At 56.2% G+C, this 22,706-nt stretch overlaps 1 protein-coding gene across 1 annotated transcript; it reads right to left on the bottom strand.

The window, feature by feature from the left end:
* Positions 1-347: 347 nt before the first annotated feature.
* Positions 348-22,214, bottom strand: ABCC10 (ATP binding cassette subfamily C member 10). The gene is made up of 21 exons (XM_038761426.1): positions 21,945-22,214; positions 18,554-19,784; positions 17,185-17,412; positions 15,710-15,866; positions 14,833-14,942; positions 13,797-13,876; positions 12,818-12,989; positions 12,382-12,480; positions 12,048-12,237; positions 10,042-10,119; positions 9,498-9,692; positions 8,255-8,390; positions 7,940-8,132; positions 4,697-5,040; positions 4,059-4,228; positions 2,967-3,117; positions 2,025-2,330; positions 1,642-1,787; positions 1,450-1,547; positions 1,214-1,326; positions 348-902 (listed from the first exon to the last, which is right to left on the bottom strand). Exons 1-21 carry the CDS (start codon positions 22,103-22,105, stop codon positions 767-769), a joined length of 4,494 nt encoding a protein of 1,497 aa, XP_038617354.1. The 5' UTR covers positions 22,106-22,214; the 3' UTR covers positions 348-766.
* Positions 22,215-22,706: the final 492 nt, after the last annotated feature.

The following is a 22,706-nucleotide window of genomic DNA, read 5'->3' as shown; positions in this document are numbered from 1 at the left end:
CACGTGGGGCTCACCGTCTTAATCCTCATTTTACAGATGCGGTAACTGAGGCCCGGAGAAGTTCGGTGACCTGTCCAAAGTCACACGGCTGCTAAGCGGCGGAGCCGGGATTAGAGCCCACAACCTCCGACTCCCGAGCCCAGGCCCACAGTCTTAAATCCCCGTTTTACAGATGAGGAAACTGAGGCCCAGAGGAGTGAATGACTCACCCAAGGTCTCTCACAGCAGGCAGCGGCCGAGCCGGGATCGGGACGCGGGTCCTCTTGAGTCCCAGGCTCTGTCCACTAGGCCTCACTGCTTCTCCACCCTCGGGGAGAGAGAGAAGGCTGCCCCGACCCTAGGGAGGGAGGAAGGGGGTAGCTGCCCCTTGAAAGCAGAAAGGAGCGTGGCCTAGTGGAAAGAGCAGGGGCCCAGGGATGAGAGTCCCCGGGCTATATTCCCAGCTCCACCACTTGCTGCTGCGAGACCCCGGGCGAGTCATTTCACTTCTCCGGGCCTCAGTTTTCTCATCTGAAAAAGGAGAATGACATACCGGTTCCGCCTCACCCTGAGACCCAGAGCCCCATGTACCACGGGGACCGTGTTCAACCGGATTATCTTGCATCTCCTCCAGCGCTTGATCCACAGCAGGTGCTGAACAAATACCACAGTTGTTGTTGTTACGAGGAAGGTTCGGTGGCGGCGAGGCCGGTCCCAGGGCCTAGCTGTACGGGGGCCCCGAGCTACGTCCGTGTCCGTCTGCCCTGTGCGGTCGGGGGCTGGCCCGTCACCTTTGGCTGTTCTGGAGCAGCTGGTAGAAGATGGAGTCGGGGCGGCTGCACAGGGCGGCGGGCGTGTCCATTTCCGCCACCTTGCCCGCCTGCAGCACGAGCACCCGGTCCGAGTCCAGGATGGTGTTGAGCCTGTGGAGAGACGGCCGGGAGACAGAGAACGGGGGTCACGGGGGCCCACAAACCCACGGAGGGCAGCGTCCTCGACCCCCGTGCCACCGGTAGAGCCGACTGGGCCCGGCTGCCCGCCGACCGGCAGGGCGTCCCGTCTCGAGGACCGGAGAGCCTTGGAATGGGCAAAAAGATTTCTCCACGACTGGGTCGTGGCGGCGTGCCCGCCGGAGAGGGCTTTAACCCAGCAACTTCGGCAGGGTGGGTTGCGTGCATCGGCTCCCGCTGGCTTCCCTCCCCCTCAGGGAGGAGGGCGCCTCGGCCTGGCCCACCTGTGGGCGATGGTCAGCACGGTCTTGTCAGCAAAGCGCTGACGGATGGTCTGCTGGATCAGCCGGTCCGTCTGTTGGTCCACGCTGGCCGTGGCCTCGTCGATGCAGAGGATCTAGGGGAGAGAGATGTGTGTGAGCCCCGAAGGAGGCCGCCGGCAGCCCAGCCTGCCTCTGGCCCGCTGCCCTGCTTCTCCCGCCCAAGAAGCCCCTCCTCCCGCGGGCCACCCGGGGTTCACCTTGGCGTCGGTGAGAAGGGCTCTCGCCAGGCACAGCAGCTGCCTCTGGCCCAGGGACAGGAGGCGGCCCCCTTCCCCGAGCTCCGCATCCAGGCCACCTGAGGGAGCAGGGCCGAGTCAGTCGGCTCGGGGGCCCGGCCTCTCCTCCTGCCACCTCCCCCAGGGCCCCCGGCCCGCCCGCCCTGCCCTCACCCAGGGACGCGATGACTTGGAGCAGGTGACACTGGCCCAGGGCTTCGCAAAGGGTGGCGTCCTCGTGCCGGCCCCGGGGGTCCAGGTTGTCCCGCACCGTCCCGCTGAACAGGAAGGGCTCCTGAGGGATGATGGCCAGGCTGGTCCTTTGGGGAGAAGACGGAGGGGACCGGAAGAGCTGGGGCGCCCCTTCTCCCTGCCCTGCCGCCGATCCCACTCCTCTTCCCTCTAGACTGCGAGCCCACTGTTGGGTAGGGACCGTCTCTATATGTTGCCAACTTGGACTTCCCAAGCGCTTGGTACAGTGCTCTGCATACAGTAAGCGCTCGATAAATACAATCGATTGATCCCCACGGGGAGCAGGGCGGCCTGACCCCTCCCACCTGAGCTGCCGCAGGTCCAGCCGAGCAGTGTCGGTGCCATCCAGCAGCACGCGGCCGGCGCTGGGTTCCAGCAGGCGGAAGAGCACTAGCAGGAGGGAGGACTTGCCGGAGCCGGTGCGGCCCACGATGCCCAGCTTCTCTCCGGGAAACACCGTGAAGCTGACGCCGGCCAGAGCCGGGGGCAGCCCCGCTCGGTACCGCAGGGACACGTCCTGGAATTCCACCCGGCCCCGGGTCAGCCAGTCGGGGAATCCCTGGTGGGCATGGAGAGGGTGACGGATGGGAAGAGAGGGAGGAGACGAAGCACTGTAGCCCAGTGGATAGAACATGGGCTTGGGAGCCTGGGTTCCCACTTCCCCACTGTGTGACTCGAGGCAAGTCGCTTCACTTCTCTGAACCTCAGTTTCCTCAACTGCACAATGGGGATTCAATACCCGTTCTCCCTCCTACTTAGACTGCGAGCCCCAGGGGGGACAGGGGTTGTATCAGGCCCGATTAACTAGTATCTATCCCAGCGCTTAGAATGGCGCTTGGCACGTAGTAAGCACTTAAATTCCCCCCAAAATAATAATAATTAAAAAGAGGGAAATGTGGGGTGGTTTGGGAGAGGAGGAGGGAGAGTTGCCCAGAGCCCCTCCGGCCCGTGGATTCTGGACCACCCAAGCTGAGGGGACCGATGGGGGCTGGGCTCCGACAGCCCCTGCTCAAGGCCGGACTGTTCGGACGCTCTCTGCCCGAAGGGGAGGGAGGAAGGGGCGAGATCCAGATGGAAATTTGTTTTGTTTTTTGGATTGAAGAGAAACTGGGATGGACCTCCCCCTTGCTGCTGGGATCCCTGGGCTGCAGGGAGAGGCGGAACCTGGAGCAGCCGTTGAAAGGCAACGGTCGGAGGGGAGTGGAAGAAGCGGGTGCGAGGGCCCCGAGGCCCTTACCTTGAGCGACTGGCCCTGAGGTTCACTAGGCAGGGTGCTGGCGTACTCCTCCACCCTCTCCACGCTCACCATCATGGTTTCGGTCTGCGTCATGGTGCTCACCAACCCCGAGAGCAGGCCCGTCAGGGACAGGGCGTAGGACAGGGCCAGTCCCACGAGCCCTGGGTGGGGAGGAAGGAGAGACCTTGGCGAGGGAGGGGGCATGCCCATGGGCGCTTGTGTGCAGGGGGGTGCTCGTAGGCAGGGGGCATGCCCACGAAACGTCAGTCTGTGTGAGGGGAGGGCTACAGCTGGTGGGGGCAGCCTGAGAGCCGGAGGAAACTCAGAGACCGGGGTGGGGATTAGAACAATGCTTGGCACATAGTAAGCGCTTAACAAATACCATTAAAAAAAAAGAAAAGATTGGGGATGACTAGGTCCAAGCCTACTGAGGAGGCGCACTGAGTAGGAAGGACAGCAGGCTGGCGGAGGAGAGAGCGGGACGGGGCTGGAGGGTGAGGGAGAGAGGTGAACAGGGAAAGTAACCTCCTTCTGGGCAGGGAATGTGCCTGTTTATTGTTACATTGTACTTTCCCAAGCGCCTAATAGGGTTCTTTGCACACGGTAAGTGCTCAATAAATACAACTGAATGAGTGAATGAGAAAGGGAAAGGAGGGGAAGGGATTAGGATGGGGAGAAGGGAAAGAAGGGGAAGGGATTAGGATGGGGAGTTGGGAGGGAAGAGAGTTAAGAGGAGTTGTGGGGGAGGGATCTGGGGTGTTGGTTGGGGGAGGAAAGATGGGGAAGGGGCTGCAGTGCAGAGGAAGAGGAGAAGGGTGGCCAGAGAAGGGGAAAGAAAGAGGGAAGGGATCAGGAGGAGTTACGGGGGTGGAGGAGGGCAAAGCAGTTGGGAAAGGGATGTGGGATGTTGGCTGGGCATCTTGGGAAGAGGAGAGACGGGAGGGAGGGGGACAGAGTGACAGGTGTGGGTGCAGGAGGAGGGATCGGAGCCGAAGAGGGGGCAAGTGGGGGGGGGGAGAAACAAAAGAGCTAGGGACCAGGCGGGCCGAGACAAGGCACGTGGAGGGTGTGAGGAGGCTGACTGAGCCTGCCCGGGTCATACCTGGGTTGGCGAGTCGCTGGCTGTGTTGGGCCAGGGCTATGCCCGCAATGGCGCTGACCACAGCAGCGCCCATCAGCTGCAGGCGGATATCCAGCCACTGCAGGGTGGCCTTGGCGGCAAACTGGCAGCGCTGACTGTCCTCCAGCAGCCGCTCAAAGTCATCCGTGAACCTGAGCCAGGAGGGGAGAGGCGTGAGGCGGGCCCTGCCTCCCTGCCCCTCCGCTTCTTCCCCGCCAAGGCCACCCATGCCGCCCTCCTGGAACACGGGCGCCAACATCCGCCAAAACGCTGCTGAGAAGCGGCGGAGCCTAATGGGTAGAGCACGGGCCTGGGATTCGGAAGGACCGGGGTTGGTTCTAATCCCGGCTCTGCCACTTGTCTGCTGTCTGGTCTTGGGCAAATCGCTTCACTTCTCTGGGCCTCGGTTCCCTCATCTCGAAAATGGGGATGAAGACTGGGAGCCCCCGAGGGACGTGGACCGATCGCTTTATACCTCTCCCAGCGTTTCTAACGGTGCGCGGCACATAACAAGCGCTTAACGAATACCGTAAAAGAACAACAAACACGACAAGCACCCCATCTCGCACCGGGGCGGAGAGGGGATGGGATGGGGAGACGGCTCCAGGACGGGCGCTCACCGGGGGATGGCCCGGGTGGCCCGGAGGACCCCGAGTCCAGCCAGGCTCTCGGCCAGGTGGGTGTAGAGGGGGGACAGGGTGAGGCTGCAGAGACGCCGCAGCTCGCGGGCCGAGGCCCGGTAGCGCCGTTGCACGGAGAGGTAGAGGACCCCCAGGGCCGGCAGCAGCAGCAGCAGCCAGGGCAGCCCGGCCGCCAGGACCGTCACGAGGCCCAGCAGCCCGAACGCGTTGGCCAGCAGGATGTTCAAGATGAAGGGGAGGCTGTCGTCCACGCAGGCGACGTCCGACGAGAAGCGGTTCACGATGCGGCCCGCTGGCGTGGCCTGGAAGAACGCGACCGGCGCCTGGCGCGGGGAGTGAAGAGAGGGGATGGGAGACCGAAGGGCTGAGGGCACGGGGGGCAGGGGGATTCCAAGGCTGGGGTGGGCGTGGGCTGGAGGGGAAATTATCACCATCATCATCAATCGTATTTATCGAGCGCTTACTGGGTGCAGAGCACTGGACTAAGCGCTTGGGAAGTCCAAGTTGGCAACATAGAGAGACGGTCCCTACCCGACAGTGGGCTCCCAGTCTAAAAGGGGCAGACGGAGAACAAAACCAAACATACTAACAAAATAAAATAAATAGAATAGATATGCACAAGTTAAATAGAGTAACAAATATGTACAAACATGTATACATATATACAGGTGCTGTGGGGAAGGGAAGGAGGTCTGATGGGGGGTGGAGAGGGGGACGAGGGGGAGAGGAAGGAAGGGGCTCAGTCTCGGAAGGCCTCCTTGGAGGAGGTGAGCTCTCAGTAGGGCCTTGAAGGGAAGGGAAGGGAAATTCATTCAGTCGTATTTATTGAGCGCTTACTGGGTGCAGAGCACTGTACTAAGCGCTTGGGAAGTACAAGAGTACAAGTTGGCAACATACAGAGACGGTCCCTACCCAACAACGACCACCTAATCCCGGCTCCGCCAATTGTCAGCTGTGTGACTTTGGGCAAGTCACTTCATTTCTCTGGGCCTCAGTTCCCTCATCTGTAAAATGGGGATTAAGACTGTGAGCCCCCCGTGGGACAACCTCATCACCTTGTAGCCTCCCCAGCGCTTAGAACAGTGCTTTGCACATAGTAAGCGCTTAATAAATGCCATCATTATTATTATTATTAACAACGGACTCACAGTCTAGAACAATGAGCCCCTCTACATCGTGAGCTCGTTGTGGGCAGGGAATATGTCTGATGTTATACAGTATTCTCCCAAGCGCGTAGTACAGTGCTCTGTACACAGTAAGCGCTCAATAAATACGGTTGAATGAATGAATGAAAGAATGAATACAGTGCTCTGTACACAGTAAGCGCTCAATAAATAATAATAATAATAATAATAATGATGGCATTTATTAAGCGCTTACTATGTGCAAAGCACTGTTCTAAGCGCTGGGGAATTTATATATATATATATATATAAAAATATATAAATACGATTGAATGAATGAATACAGTGCTCTGTACACAGTAAGCGCTCAATAAATAATAATAATAATAATAATAATGATGATGGCATTTATTAAGCGCTTACTATGTGCAAAGCACTGTTCTAAGCGCTGGGGAATTTATATAAATATGTATATAAATATATAAATACGATTGAATGAACGAATGCAGTGCTCTGTACACAGTAAGCGCTCAATAAAGAATAATAATAATAATGATGGCATTTATTAAGCGCTTACTATGTGCAAAGCACTGTTCTAAGCGCTGGGGAATTTATATAAATATATATATATGAATATATAAATACGATTGAATGAATGCAGTGCTCTGCACATAGTAAGCGCTCGGTAAATACGAATGAAGGACTGAGTCCCCACCCCCCGGCCCTCCAACACCCAGACCCACCCATTCCCTAGCCTGTGCCCTCGCTGGGAACCGGGAGACCCGACTGGGGCTGGCGCGGTGTCGGGATGCCCGGAAGACAGGCTCTTCATCATCATCATCAATCGTATTTATTGAGCGCTTACTATCATCATCATCAATCGTATTTATTGAGCGCTTACTATGTGCAGAGCGCTGTACTAAGCGCTTGGGAAGTACAAATTGGCAACATATAGAGACAGTCCCTACCCAACAGTGGGCTCACAGTCTAAAAGGGGGAGACAGAGAACAAAACCAAACATACTAACAAAATAAAATAAATAGAATAGATAGGTACAAGTAAAATAAATAAATAGAATAATAAATATGTACAAACATATATACAGGTGCTGTGGAGAAGGGAAGGAGGTAAGAAGGGGGGGATGGAGGGGGGCGAGGGGGAGAGGAAGGAAGGGGCTCAGTCTGGGAAGGCCTCCTGGAGGAGGTGAGCTCTCAATAGGGCCTTGAAGGGAGGAAGAGAGCTAGCTACTATGTGCAGAGCACTGTACTAAGCACTTGGGAAGTACAAATTGGCAACATCTAGAGACGGTCCCGACCCAACAGTGGGCTCACAGTCTAAAAGGGGAAGACAGAGAACAAAACCAAACATACTAACAAAATCAAATAGAATAGATATGTACAAGTAAAATAAATAGAGCAATAAATATGTGCAAACATATATACATATATACAGGTGCTGTGGAGAAGGGAAGGAGGTAAGAAGGGGGGATGGAGGAGAGGAAGGAAGGGGCTCAGTCTGGGAAGGCCTCCTGGAGGAGGTGAGCTCTCAATAGGGCCTTGAAGGGAGGAAGAGAGGTAGCTACTATGTGCAGAGCACTGTACTAAGCGCTTGGGAAGTACAAATTGGCAACATATAGAGATAGTCCCGACCCAACAGTGGGCTCACAGTCTAAAAGGGGAAGACAGAGAACAAAACCAAACATACTAACAAAATAAAATAAATAGAATAGATATGTACAAGTAAAATAGAGTAATAAATATGTACAAACATATATACATATATACAGGTGCTGTGGAGAAGGGAAGGAGGTAAGAAGGGGGGATGGAGGAGAGGAAGGAAGGGGCTCAGTCTGGGAAGGCCTCCTGGAGGAGGTGAGCTCTCAATAGGGCCTTGAAGGGAGGAAGAGAGCTAGCTACTATGTGCAGAGCACTGTACTAAGCGCTTGGGAAGTACGAATTGGCAACATCTAGAGACAGTCCCGACCCAACAGTGGGCTCACAGTCTAAAAGGGGAAGACAGAGAACAAAACCAAACATACTAACAAAATCAAATAAATAGAATAGATATGTACAAGTAAAATAGCTCACTCTCCCCTCACCATGAGCACACGGCGCAGCAGGCGGCGGTGGAGGGTGGCGGCCGCCCTCAGGGTGCCCGCCGCGAACAGCAGGGCACGCAGGAGGGTGCAGAGGGAGTTGGCCCCGGCGATGGAGCCGTACACCGTCAGGTAGAAGCGCACGTCCAGGGAGCTGTTCGTGGAGGAGCTGCTGCCCATCGGGGGCACCGGGAGGCTGGGGGGCGGGGGCAAGATCGTCAACCCGCCTCTCCTCTGGGCCGCCCAGACGACCATTCAGTGCCGCTGCTTCCATGTCCCTCTTCCTCCCGCCCCGTCGCCCTGCCCGGGCTCACTCACGAGAGGTCTCCGGCGGAGAAGAGGAGCAGCCGAGGGGAGAGGAGCGTGGCGGCGGCGGCCTCTTGGGTGCCGTTCTCACTGGCCTTCAGCCGGGAGATCCAGTGAGAGAGCCACCAGTCGGCTGCGTTCCGGGTGCCTGGCGGGAGAAGAGGAGGAGCCGGGCTACTGCCTGCCGGCTTCGAGGACTTCATTCGTTCACTCCGATTTATCAATCAATCGTATTTACTGAGCGCTTACTGTGTGCAGAGCACTGTACTAAGCGCTTGGGAAGTCCAAGTTGGCAACATATAGCGACGGTCCCTACCCAACAGTGGGCTCACAGCTCTTACTGCCTGCAGGGCACTGAAGTACGATACAACACTAAACATGTTTGTACGGATTGCTCTATTTATTTGACTTGTCCATATTTACTATTCTATTTATTTTGTTAATGATCAATCAATCAATCGTATTTATTGAGCGCTTACTGTGTGCAGGGCACTGTATTAAGCGCTTGGGAAGTACAAGCTGGCAACATATAGCGACGGTCCCTACCCAACAGTGGGCTCACAGCTCTTACTGCCTGCAGGGCACTGAAGTACGATACAATACTAAACATGTTTGTACGGATTGCACTATTTATTTGACTTGCCCATATTTACTATTCTATTTATTTTGTTAATGATCAATCAATCAATCGTATTTATTGAGCGCTTACTGTGTGCAGAGCACTGTACTAAGCGTTTGGGAAGTCCAAGTTGGCAACATATAGCGACGGTCCCTACCCAACAGTGGGCTCACAGCTCTTACTGACTGCAGGGCACTGTACTAAGCGCTTGGGGAAGTACAATACAACACTAAACGTGTTTGTACGGATTACACTATTTACTTGTACATATTTACTATTCTCTTTATTTTGTTAATGATGTGCATCTAGCTTTATTTCTATTTATTCTGATGACTTGACACCTGTCCACATGTTTTGTTTTGTCATCTGTCTCCCCCTTCTAGACTGTGAGCCTGTTGCTGGTTAGGGACCGCCTCTATATGCTGCCAACTTGGACTTCCCAAGCGCTTGGTACAGTGCTCTGCACACCGTAAGCGCTCAATAAATACGATTGAGTGAGAGTGAACAGACACATTCCCGGCCCACAACGAGCTTACAGTCTAGCGGGCCCAGGTTCCCAACCCCTGCCTCAAAGCCCCCCTGCATCCTCACCCCCACACCTCTTCCAGATTCCCAGTTGTTCCCAAGGCCTCTTACCTTGCATGAGGAGCAGGGAGAGGAGGATGGCCAAGGCCATCCCTCCGCCCACGGCCGCCCAGTAAGCTTGATACACCTGGAAGGCCACCGCGCCCTCCTTCTTCTCCTCCTCTTGCAGGAGGCAGCTGGGGGCTTCGGTCCCTTCTCCTGGTCCCGGCCCGGCCTCCCGGGGGCTCGGGGCTGCCGGACTGGCTGCTGCAGTGGGGAAGAGACACGGAGGCTGGGGAGGAGCCACCGGCGGGCCAAGGGAATCCCGCTTCCTCCTCGGTCTCCTCCCCACCCACGACCGGGGCATTCAAAACCAGCCTAGCCACCAGCCCTGGCCAGAGCTTAGGTGCTCTCCCCGCCCTCCGCCCCCTAAATGCCCAGCCTCAGCCAGCAGCCTCCCTCCGCCTGATTTGGGAAAAGCGAAAGAACCGAGAGCAGCATCCGGAAGGCTCAGCTTTTCCCAGAGGAGTTTTCCAGGGAGGCTTGGGGAGCCGAAGGTTTGGACGGGAAGTGGACAGTGGGGGAAGGGGTGAGGAGCAGGAGAGTGTGGGCACACCTGGCTCTGGCTCCTGTCCATTCTCAGTCCGGGCCAGAGGGGTGACCTGTACCAGGGGGAGTATCTCCGCAGGGGGTCCTGGGAGACAGAAGAAGGGAGGAGGAAGAAGCAGCAGTCCCCGGATTCCCTCCTTGTCCTCTCCACAGGCCTCTTGGCCCCAGACCTCCAAATACTCAACATCCTAGATACCTTATCAGAGCTCCCCAAAGGTCATCTGGTCCATCCCCCACCTCTAACCTAGACCAGCCTGAAAACAGTGTATTCTATGTCTTCGTGTCCACGAAGGAGATTCCACAACCTTCGCTGCCGACCTGTTTCAGCGGCTCCTACCCATCTCCATCCGATTTCAACTCACTTCCTGAGCTCGCTGTGGGTAGGAATGTGTCTGTTTGCTGTTATATTGCACTCTCCCAAGTGCTTAGAACAGTGCCTTGCACCCAGTAACTGCTCAATAAATGCAATTAAATGAATGAACTTCCTCTTGCCTTCTTCCTAGTAGAGCTGGAGAACTGCCAGGCCCCCACCTCTAAAAAAATGAATTGCTTTCCAGGAAGTTAATATTCTCAACTATTGAAGATCCATGGCCCCAGCAGTCCTTCCCTTTAACCTTCCCCTCTCTGTGGGTCCGAAGTCCACAATGGCCCCGGGCCTGATTTTCCCTTCAGGGTCTCTCTCTCTCTCTCCGGTATCGGAAGAGACAGAGGGAAGAGCTTGAAGTCTCACATGCTCCTAGGACTCTGAGACTCAGAGATAACCTACCTGGTTCTAGGGTGTCTCAGAATCTGAGCCTGTGGGTCTGAATCAGACCACAGCTAAACTCTGGTGGGTTTGAATAGATCGGCCTCTTCCCCCCCACCCGACTCCTGCTGTCTGTCCATCCAATTCGGACCAGGGACTGCGGACGAGGGGTGGTAAAGCTTACGTGTTTTTTATTCTCTCCTGAGCTCCCTAAACAGCCTCTTCCCTAGGAGCCCAGACCTCAACACTGCTCAGGGAGCAGGAGCCCGAAAGGGATCACTGACAGTAGCTGTGTCCTCTTTAACATGGTGGCCCTCTGCCCAGGGATAATGTCTGAGCTGGCCAAACTCGGATTGCCCCACAGCCGGGCGGACTTACGCTCGTGGGCCTGGTCCGGGAAAGGTCAAGGGTTGGATCGGGTCCTGCAAACCTGGCCCATCCAGGGACTCACTGGGAGGGACCCAAGTTCTCACTGTCCCTGCTCCAAAGCCCAGACCTCGCCCTGCTTGAATTCTCAGGGTCACCCTAGTCATATCCTCCATGGGAGAGGGCTCATCTTCCGGCCTTCAGAGACATGGACCTGTAAAAGGTCCCTCCGCTTGCCCAAGGTCACACGGCAGACAAGTGGCAGAGCGGGATTAGAACCCAGCTCCTTCCAACTCTCAGGCCCATGCTCTAGCCTCTAGGCCACGCTGCTTCTCCTTGTGGGAAGGGATCATGTATACCAACTCCATTGCACTGTACTTTCCCAAGCGCTTAGTACAGTGCTCTGAACACAGTTAACTGCTCAATAAACACCACTGATTGATTGATTACTAATTCACAACTTCCTGTGGAAAAAAACTCCATATATTTACTCTCTGCTGGATGAAAAAAATTGTTTCCTTTTGTCCTGAACCTAGCAACTATAACCTTCAAAAAGGACACCCCCACCCCCCGCCCAGCCAATCCTGATGATATAAAGTTTAGCCAACTGACTCCCTATGCCATCCAAACAGGGCTTGCATCACTGCCTCTATCCCCCCTGCTTTCATTCACAGCTCTAGATGCCCTAGGTGCCAACCCTATTTTGTGTCATTTGGAGTTTGGCAGAATCGACACCACTTCTCCCCTAAGTGGGGGAAAAAAACAGGATGGAATGGACTCTTAATTCCTTCAAATTCCCCTCCAAGGTCCGATTTTCCAGCTCTTTCACAGCCTCAGGTGCTCCCTTTTCCTATCCTCCCCCCTGCCGCTCCTGGTCCGCCCCTCCTGCTACCGACGGCTACCTGCCTGCACCAGGCGTCCTCCTTCCAGTAAAAGCACCAGGCTGGCTTGCTCCAAGAACTCGGTGCGGTGGGTGCACAGGAGCCGGGTGGTATGGCCCAGGATTCCCAGGATACATTTGTGCAGAAGGTGATTGGCCACATTCGCATCCACGGCGGCTAACGGGTCATCTAGCAGGTAGAGCTCCTTCTCCTGTAAGGGGCCGAGGCGGGTAAAGGAAGAGAAGGTGGCATGGGGGGCCTACAGCTCTGGGAACCCACGGATCAGGGGGTGGGCGACCACTGGCTCCTCTCCCACTCTCCGGCTGGGAGATTCCAACCCCTACCCCCTGCTCACCTGGTAGACAGCTCTGGCAAGGGCGATGCGGGCCCGCTGTCCTCCGCTGAGGGTGACGCCCTTCTCCCCCACCTCCGTTTGGTCCCCGGCAGGTAGAATCTGACAGAACATGCCGCCCGACACTGATGGGAACCAAGATTCCACCTAATGCTTCCCCAAGGCGGGTAGGGAGGCTCCCTGCAAAGTCCTCAAACGCAACAGGGATCCTCCTGGCTCCTGAGGGGAACTGGAGCCCTGCCGAGGAGAGGGGTGCGACCCTGGGGAGGAACACAGGTGGTCCACGGAGACAGAGGCGGCTCTGTGACTGAGCATCTGACCCTACTCAACTGAACCTAACGGGGACTGAGGAAGAGGGCCCCGGAGTGAGCTACGACTGTGGAAAAGGGAGGTGAGAATCGGGGCCCGGGGAAGTTAAGCCGGGGGTCTGGGCACTCACCTTCAGGTCATCCCAGAGGGCACAGGCGTCCAAGACCTCCTGGTAGAGGCGAGTATCCATGGCCTTCCCAAAGAGGATGTTGTCCCGCACGGTGGCAAACTGGATCCAGGGCTCCTGGGTGGCCAGGCCGAAGCCCCGGGATAGGTCTCGCACTGCCACCCGTCCGCCCAGCCTAGGGTTGGGGGAAACAGAAGGAAGGAGGAGAAGCAGCGTGGCTCAGTGGAAAGAGCACGGGCTTTGGAGTCAGAGGTCATGGGTTCAAATCCCGGCTCTGCCGATTGCCAGCGGTGTGACTTTGGGCAAGTCACTTAACTTCTCTGGGCCTCAGTTGCCTCTTCTGTAAAATGGGGATTAAGACTGTGAGCCCCCCCATGGGACAACCTGATCACCTTGTAACCTCCCCAGTGCTTAGAAGAGTGCTTTGCACATAGTAAGTGTTTAATAAATGCTATCATTATTATTAAGGAGGAGCCCAAGGTAGAGCCTCTGGCTTCCCCACTCACCCTCCCTTAAGTGTACCTCAGAGCAAACCTCTTTCCAAAGCCTTCCTGTCCTCTCACTAGGCTTCCCCTGCCTGCAAACGCCTGCACTGATCATCTTGTTTCTAGCTGTCACAGTGGATGGTCCGAAGGACCCGGGTTCTAATCCTAGCTCCGCCGCTTTTCTGCTGTGTGACCTTGGGCAACTCAACTCTATGCCTCCGTTACCTCATCTGTAAAATGGGGAGTAAGATACGTAGGACAGAGACTGGGTCCAACCTGATCAGCCTGTACCAACCCCAGAGCTTCGAACAGCGCTCGACACATAGTAAGTAGACACATAGTAAGTCCTTAACAAATACTATCATTATTATTATTATTATCATTACATAACTATCGCCTGCTAACTGCCTGTTCTTCCTGCTCCAACTAGGACCAGAGCCCAGAGTTGGCCAAGATTGGCCAGCGTGTCAGTGAAAGGGAGGGTGACCAAGAGTTACCTGTTGAGTTCCCCAGTGATGGCAGCCAGCAGAGAGCTCTTTCCACAGCCTACTTTGCCCACGATGCCCACCAATGTCCCCTGTTGGGGACACAAAACCCACCTTTGTCAACTCTGCCCTCCCTCCCAAATGACCTCCCTCTGGCCCTTCCGCCGCCCCCCGGCCCGTCCACCAGTCCCTACGTTCCCTGTTCCACAGAGGACAGGCCCCCAGGATGGATGGTCCATTTTCACAGTGGAAAGGCTCCGGTCATCTCACCCATCCCCCTGCCTTCAGGTAGAGCCACCTAACCTAGCTGAGATGAAACTTTTCCTTAAAAGCTCTCTGAGGAAAGAGATTCACGGTGTCCCTCTCCCACTAGATTCAATCTCTGGCAGATCCTGCCAGACTCTGCCTGGAATCCTGGTCCTTGCCCTCGACTCTGCAACTGAGAGGAGTAGGTGGGCCTTGGGAAAGACACGGAGATGAGGAAAGGGCTGGGGGATCCGGGAGGACAAGAGGAACCATCCCCACTGGAGAAGCAGCATGACGTAGTGGGTCCGGGAATCGGAAGGTCGTGGGTTCTAATCCTGGCTCTGCTATTTGTCTGCTGTGTGACCTTGGGCAAGCCACTTCACTTCTCTGTGCCTCAGTTACCTCATCGGTAAAATGGGGATTGAGACTGTGAGCCCCGGGTGGGATAGGGACTGTGGATTTGCTCGCATCCATCCCAGCATTTAGTACAGTACTTGGCACATAGTAAGCACTTTAACAATTACAATTGCTATTATTATTATCATTGTTAGTATTCCTAGTATTCATCATCATTATTAGAAACAGAAAAATAGAAAATGGGCTGAAATTCCAACAGGAGGGATTTAAGTGCCCTGGTAGGAAGGGCCTTCAAACACCAGAAAAGACAGCCAAGAGATGAAGGGAAGTCCCTTTCCCTGGAGGTGTTTAAATGCAGCAGAGCTGGCTGAGGTAGATTACATGCCCTGCAGCCTGGAGGCAGAGGGACTGGGGCCTCCTTCCATCCCCGAGTTTTCCTGCTGACCTTGGGCACCTTGAGGTGGGGAATGAAGATGTCCAGGCCATTCCCAGCCAAGGCCCAGGAGACTGAGGCTTCATGCAACTCCAGCTCAACTGATGGATCAGAGGGAGGCTCTGCGGACACAGGATAGGAAGGGTGGGTGGACCTCACAGCCCCAGGCCGGCCACACCAGCAGCCTCGCCTGGACCTCAGAGGACGGTTGACGGAGGAGGAAGTGGCACGGGCAGAGAAGCAGCGTGACTTAGGGGCTACAGTACAGTCCTGGGAGTCATAAGGACCTGGGTTCTAATTCCGGCTCTGCCACATGTCTGCGGTGTGACCTTGGGCTAGTCACTTCACTTATCTGGGCCTCAGTTGCCCCATTTGTAAAATGGGGATTAAGAGCGTGAGCCCCATGTGAGGCAGGGATTGTGTCCAATCTGATTAACTTGTATCTACCCCAGTGCTCAGAACAGTGCTTGGCACATAGTAAGCTTTTAACAAGTCCTAACATTAACATTGTTATTATTATTACTATTGGACTCTGAGATGGTTTGGGGGAATTTTGGTTGGGTCAGGCCTAGCCTGCGGGTGATGAGCGCCCAGGCCAGGCTGGCCAAGTCCAAAGCTGGCCCTCTCCCTGAAATCCTTGAGCCTAGGGGTCTGTGGCTGGGAGTACCGGGGGCCTCCAGCATTATAGACCCAAATCTCCAGGGCGGCCTAGAACCAATCCAGGCCTGAGGCCGCACGGAGCTCCCTGCACAATAAATCCCTGTGTGGTCCATTTCCTGGGGGTCAGCTTCCTGCCCCATGGATGCCCTCCAGGCCAAGGGCTCCGCCTTCCTCCCCAGGCAGCTCCTCCTCTGGGCCCTCTCCCCGGGCCCCTCGCTCCCCATCGTACCTGGGTGGTAGTAGGACTTTGAGTCGTGCTCTGGAAGATCGAGGAAACACTGGATCCGGCCCAGAGACACCTTGGCCTCCAGGAGGGCATTGAGGACCCAAGGGAAGCTGTTGAGCGGCATAATCAGCATGCCCACGAGGGCCAAAGCTGTGAACACCTTGGGGAGGGCAAGGTTGGGTGAAATCAGGGGAGTTTGGAGAAGTCGAGGGGGACCTGCACAGGGGGAGAGGGGTAAGGGGTAGCACTGGGACAAGATTATACGGCTGGGGTGGGGAGGAGCAGTTGGGTAGAGGAGGGAGAGGGGAAGGTGTGGTGGGAGGAGAGGATTGGGATGGGCTGACTGGAGAGTGGGGACTGAAGGGACACGGTGGGATAGGTGAAGTTTAAACCGACTGAACGGGGTTTGGGAACTGTGTTTGAGGTGGTGGGTAGTGGGGAACCCCCAGGTGAACCGGAGGGCCTGGGAGATCAATCAATCAATCGTATTTATTGAGCACTGATGGTGTGCAGAGCACTGTACTAAGTGCTTCAACACAACAATATAACAGACACATCCCCTGCCCACTGCAAGCTGGAAGATCGGAGGAGCAAGACCCAGGGAACCTCCCCTGAGGGGGCAGGGATACCCAGGGGGGTGTCAGATGAGTGGGCGGCTCTGGGGAGAACAGGTCCAACATGCCGGACCCTCCCCCATTCTGCCTCAAGTATATGCCACTCCCTGCACCTAAAGGGCCTCTTCTATTCTCTTGGCCAAATCGTAACCCACCCCTCCTTCCACGCTCTCCCAGGAGCCCCCGACTTTTAGGAAGCCTGCCCGGACTGGGTTTACCTGTCTTCGATCACCCGAGCCACATCCCCCAGCATTTAGGCGTCTCTTTGCAATTTCGTGCAGGTGTCTCTCTCATTTCGGGATTTCTGACTCTCTTAGCTGTCCACGTGTTTGGGTACTCTAGACTACAAGCTCTAGAATGTATCTGCTAACTCTGCTGCGCTGTACTCTCCCAAGCGCTTAGTAGCAGCGTGGCCTTGTGGATAGAGCATGGGCCCGGGAGTCGAAAGGATGTGGGTTCTAATCCAGGCTCCGCCGCTTGCCTGCTGGGTGACTCTGGGGAAGTCAAGTCACTTCTCTGTGCCTCATCTGTAAAATGGGGATTAGGACTGTGAGCCCCATGTGGGACAGGGACTGCGTCTAACCCAATTTGCTTGTATCCAACCCAGTGCTCAGTACAGTGCCTGGCACATAGTAAGTGCTTAACAAATCTTACAATTATTATTAGTATAGTGCTCTGCGCATAGTAAGCACTCAATAAATCCGACTGATTGCTACCTGCCGGCTACTTCAACGGGGTTGTGTCTCTGGGTCCGCCTGTCCGGCCTCTCGGCCGTCTGTTCCTTCAAACACGAGACTCGACGTCTCGGTCTTCGTGTCGCGACTCCCTCCACCCCATTTGGGGCTCTGCCTCCCAGAGACTGACCTTGGTGGCGGTGAGCTGGTTGCCCGTGAGGACGTAGGTGACGAAGATGAGGATGGAGATGACCACGGGCAGGGCTGCCCACAGGTACACGCAGGCGGCATCCAGGAACTTGGTGGCCCGGAGGCTCTGCAGCTCCCGGGCTCGGCAGTCCTCCACGCGGGCCCCCAGGGCTTGCTCCCAAGCGCAGAACTTGATGACCCGCATGCCTCCGAGCAGCTCTGTCATCAGCTGGGGAACACAAGTGGAGGTTGACTGGATCCCGCCGGAGAGAGCCAGCTCAGTGCCAAATGGGCTGGGAGGGGATCCAGTCCCAACTGACTCCCCTGGCGTCACGACTGAGCTGGTCCAGCCCGAGATAATAACAATAATAATGACATTTATTAAGCGCTTACTATGTGCAAAGCACCGTTCGAAGCGCTGGGGAGGTTACAAGGTGATCAGGTAGCCCCACGTGGGGCTCACCGTCTTAATCCCCATTTTGCAGATGAGGCCCAGAGAAGTGAAGTGACTTGCTCAAAGTCACAAAGCTGACAACTGGCGGAGCTGGGATTTGAACCCATGACCTCCGACTCCAAAGCCCGGGCTCTTTCCACTGAGACACGCTGCTTCTCCGCAAGATGCCACCGTGGTCAGCAAGGTGGATGTTCAGAGCCTGCGCCGTGACTGAGGTTTGGCCCATCCCTGCCGGGGAGCCCGGCACAACGGGGCCAGACCGAGCCGCCCCAGGGGAGGTGGGGTCTCCGTTCTACAGGCCAGAGGGGCCTGGGCTGAATTCCAGAAATCCGGGCTCCCGGGCCTAGTGGATAGAGCACGGGCCTGGCTGTCAGAAGGACCTGGGTTCTAATCCCGGCTCTGCCGCATGCCTGCTGTGTGACTTTGGGTAAGCCACTTCACTTCTCTGAGCCTCGGTTACCTCATCTGTAAAACGGGGATTAAGAGCCGTGAGCCCATGTGGGACAGCGAAAGGGTCCAACCTGCTTAACTTGGATCCACCCCAGAGCTTAGTCCAGTGCCTGGCACATAGTAAGCGCTTAACAAATGCCATAAAAATAAAAAAATAGTGGACCAAGTTCCCGGGCACGCGCTGGGGCATTCCCTCCCGGGAACAGATCGTCCAGTGGGGGCTTCAATCAATCAATCAATCGTATTTATTGAGCGCTTACTGTGTGCAGAGCACTGTACTAAGTGCTTGGGAAGTACCAGTTGGCAACGTTGGCAAGTTGGCAACATCAACTGCTCAGCCCGATCCCAGTCCAAGCCCAAAGGTCCTTGGGGGAGGGAAAGAGCGGGCCGGCACTTCTGGAGTGACCCAAAGGGGCTCGGGGAGCAAAACCGTTCAGAAATGCCCACCCCACCCCTGGCTCCTCACCTTGACTCGGGCATCTTTATGCCGCAGCATCTCCTGGTTGTTGACCATGATGCGGGTGGCCAGCACCTTGTTGACGGGCACCAGCAACAGCGCCAGGCCCAGCCCCCCGAGGAAGGCCAGGCCCACTTGCTGGTAGAGGAGGTAGAGGGTGACGGCCAGCTGCAGGGGCAGGCCCCAGGCCTCGTGGAAGCTCGGGGCCAGGTTGAGCAGCCGCTCGGCGTCGGTGCCCAGGAGGTTGAGCACCTCGCCGGTGGAGGGCCTGGTGGGCCCCAAGCGCAAGGCCTTCCGGTAAAGGGCCCCAAGCACGGCCGCCCGCGCCCGCAGAGCCACTTTCTGCACCCGGTAGCCGTACTGGTTCCGCAGGAGGGCCCCGGCCGTGGCCCCCGCCGCCAGCCCCAGGGCGTACAGCAGCCCCCAGCTGAGCTCTTGGTGGCCCTGCTCCAAGAAGCCCACCAGGAGGGACAGAAGCAGGGGCCCGGAGAACCCCAGCGCCGTCCCCGCCAGTTTCAGCAGCCCCAGGGCCAGATAACGGCGCCCGAAGGCAGAGAGCAGCACCTGCCACAGACGCGGGGGCCCCGCCCCGGCCCGCTCCCGCCAGCGCGCCCTGAAGAGGCGGCCCACGGGGGCCGTGCGCAGCCCCGCGGGCAAAACGCAGGTGTCCCGGGGCTGGCGGAGCTGCCCTCGGCTTCCCCGGTCCAACAGGGGGGCCAGCCAGGCGTAGGACAGGCACGACAGCCAGCTCTCTCCGTCCTCGGTGCCCTCGGGCTCCTCCGGCAGGAGTGGCTCGTGGTCCCCGGATGCCGGGCGGCGCCCCCCGGGCAGTGCCCAGCCCAACCCGTAGGCCAGGAGGGTGGCCAGCTGCAGGGCGAGGAGGCAGAAGCGGGCCAGGGGTCCCAGGCGCGGCGGGGGCAGGAGCGTGCCTTGATGGCAGTGCCAGAATAGGGTCAGCACCAGGGCGGGGGCGGACAGGAGGGCAATCAGAGCCAGGGCCGGAGGCCCGCGGGAGCGGCCGTGCGGTGACCGGGCCAGTGCCCATAGCGTCAGGCCATGCGTGAGCCAGGCCACCGCTGCCGTGCCCCCCGACAAAACCTCCAGCCCCAGGGGCCCGGGACCCGCCCGCGGGGGCCCGGCTGCGGGAAGCAGGTCCAGCAGAGGGAGGGCTGAGAGGAGGAAGGAGGCGGTGACCCTCAGCCTCCAGCCAGGGCTGCTGTGGGCGATGGAGCCCAGACACCTGTGTGGAGGGGAAAGGAAGACGTGGAGGGAAGGAGGAAAGTCACGGAAGTGTCTGTTGACCTCACCACCCTGCCAAACATCCCTCTTTCCTTCCTGCCTGGGGTCTCTTCTCCCCTCAGATCACCTCCATTTCCTCACTGCCTTTATCGTCATTCGTTCATTCCATCGTATTTATTGAACAATTAATGTGTGCAAAGCACTGCACTAAGCTCTTGGGAGAGTACAATACAATGATAAACTGACACATTCCCTGCCCACAGTGAGTTTACAGTCTAGAGGGCTGTAACCAAGTTGTGACACATTACCTCAGGCACTAAGCCAGACTCAACCCCCTTCACCCCATCTCCTTTTCTCCTTATTGGACCTCATCATCATAACAACAATGGTACCTGTTAAATGCTTACTATACGCCAAGCACTGTTCTAAGCACTGGGGTAGGTCCAAATCAGTCAGGCTGGACACAGTCCGAGTCCCACATGGGGCTTACGGTCTGAATCCCCATTTTACAGATGAGGTAGCTGAGGCCCAGAGAAGTGAAGTGACTTGTCCACGGTCACACAGCAGACATATGATGGAGCTGAGATTAGAACCCAGGTCCTCCTGGCTCTACGCCCATGCTCTATCCACTAAACTTTTCCCCTACATCTCCCGCCTTCTGTCCAACCCCAGACACGTCTCCTTCCCACCCCAAATTTCTAACCACCCCCTACACCTTTCTCCTCTCTGTCAAATTCCTATGACCTCCCCACCCCCCCCACCCGGCCCCGAGGAAAAGCCTTTCCGGAAAGCCAGAAAGGAGCAAGGCCATCCCCGTCCTAACCCCCTGAAGTCAGGACCCAGTGGTTTAGTCCAGGACTAGACGCAGAGCTACCAAACCAGAAAGGTCCAGGAACTTGCTTTCACGTAAAAATCAAGGCAGATTCATGGGAGCCTGGGGGTGCACCCCCATTGCCTCCTGTAAGGTGGGGTTGTAAGAGGTGGGAAGGAGGTTCTGAAATGGAGGGTCATAAGAGGCAGAGGGGAGCTTGCCAATCTGGGCTGGGTTCAGCATCGTGGGACCACTAGGCTTTCCCGAGTCTGGAAAGGGGCAACCCTCCAGACTCCTGCCCAGATCCCTCCTAAACTAGATCCTTCTTTCTCCCACCCCCTTTCTCCTCCCTCTTTCTCTCTAGACACCTGAATTGTGAATCCTCACACACCAGGCTGGAGCAGCACAAGTTCTGGCCCTCCCCCAACATCTCCCTCCTCTCCTTCTCCAGCCCACCCTGTACCCTCCGCTCCTCTGCCGCTAATCTCCTCACCGTGCCTCGTTCTCACCCGTCCCGCCATCGACTCCCAGCCCACATCATCCCCCGGGCCTGGAATGCCCTCCCTCTGCCCATCCGCCAAGTTCGCTCTCTTCCTCCCTTCAAGGCCCTACTGAGAGCTCACCTCTTCCAGGTGGCCTTCCCAGACTGAGCCCCTTCCTTCCTCTCCCCCTCGTCCCCCTCCCCATCCCCCCATCTTACCTCCTTCCCTTCCCCACAGCACCTGTTTATATGTATATATGTTTGTACATATTTATTACTCTATTTATTTATTTTACTTGTATTCTATTCTATTCTATATATTAGATATAGATATTAGATTAGATAATAGATATATTCTATATCTATTCTATTTATTTTATTTTGTTAGTATGTTTGGTCTTGTTCTCTGTCTCCCCCTTTTAGACTGTGAGCCCACTGTTGGATAGGGACTGCCTCTATATGTTGCCAACTTGTGCTTCCCAAGCGCTTAGTACAGTGCTCTGCACACAGTAAGTGCTCAATAAATACGATTGATTGACTGATTAATAATCAAGATAGGGCTGCTGCTGCCCTGTTAGCAGGTGGGGAGGCCAGTTTGCCATCCACCTAGGATTATTTTGAGCAGAGCAGCAGGCTAAGAGTAGAGGAGAAGAGGAGGGTGTACTAATCAGTGATCCACTGCACTACACAAAAACGATATGGGTATATTTTGCTGCCCTACGCTTGGGGAGAAGATGAGAGTGCGTTCAGGGACAGCCCCATGCGGGACAGGGACTATGTCCAACCTGATAACCTTGTATCTACCCCAGTGCTTGGCACATTGGAAGCGCTTAACCAATACCGTTATTATTTATTTATTCGCTACCCACCTTGGAGTGCCCAGATAGCAGGCGCTGAGCAGAGCAAGGAGCGCATGGGGAAGGGTATTCAAGATCAGCTGGGTGAAGCAGTGCCCTGTGGTGCCTTCCACCCAGAGTGGGAGCGGTTGGGCTGGGCTAGTGCCACACAGTTTTGCCAGGAACTCCTCCATCGTGATGGCATCTGCAGGGAAACAGGGGGTCAGGAAAGTGCATGGACAGTTGGGCCTTAGACATGGGGTGGGGAAGAGGAAATCAATGATTGGTATTTATTCAGCATCAATTGGGCACAGAGCACTGTGAGCGTGTCTACCAACTCTGTTATATTGTACTCCCCCAGGCGCTTAGTACAGTGTCCTGGCCCCAGTAAGCGCTCAATAAATACGACTGACTGATGGGGAGAGTACAATAGAACAGAATTAGTAGACACGCTCCCTGCCCACGGCGAGCTTGCACTGAGCCGGGCTGTGGGAACCTGAGTCAGGCAGGTTTTAGGCAGAGAAGCCGCGTGACTCAGTGGAAAGAGCTCGGGCTTGGGAGTCAGAGGTCATGGGTTCTAATCCCGGCTCCGCCAAAGCTGTGTGACTTTGGGCAAGTCACTTCACTTCTCTGGGCCTCAGTTCCCTCATCTATAAAATGGGGATGAAGACTGTGAGCCCCCCGTGGGACAACCTGATCGTCTTGTAACCTCCCCAGCGCTTAGAACAGTGCTTTGCACAGAGTAAGCACTTAATAAATCCCGTTATAAAAAAACCCAAATATCACCATTATTAT

Source organism: Tachyglossus aculeatus, chromosome 19 (assembly GCF_015852505.1).
Source record: "Tachyglossus aculeatus isolate mTacAcu1 chromosome 19, mTacAcu1.pri, whole genome shotgun sequence".
NCBI lineage: Eukaryota > Metazoa > Chordata > Mammalia > Monotremata > Tachyglossidae > Tachyglossus > Tachyglossus aculeatus.
The sequence above is the reverse complement of the archived record's forward strand: the minus strand, read 5'-3'. Positions and strand labels throughout refer to the sequence as shown.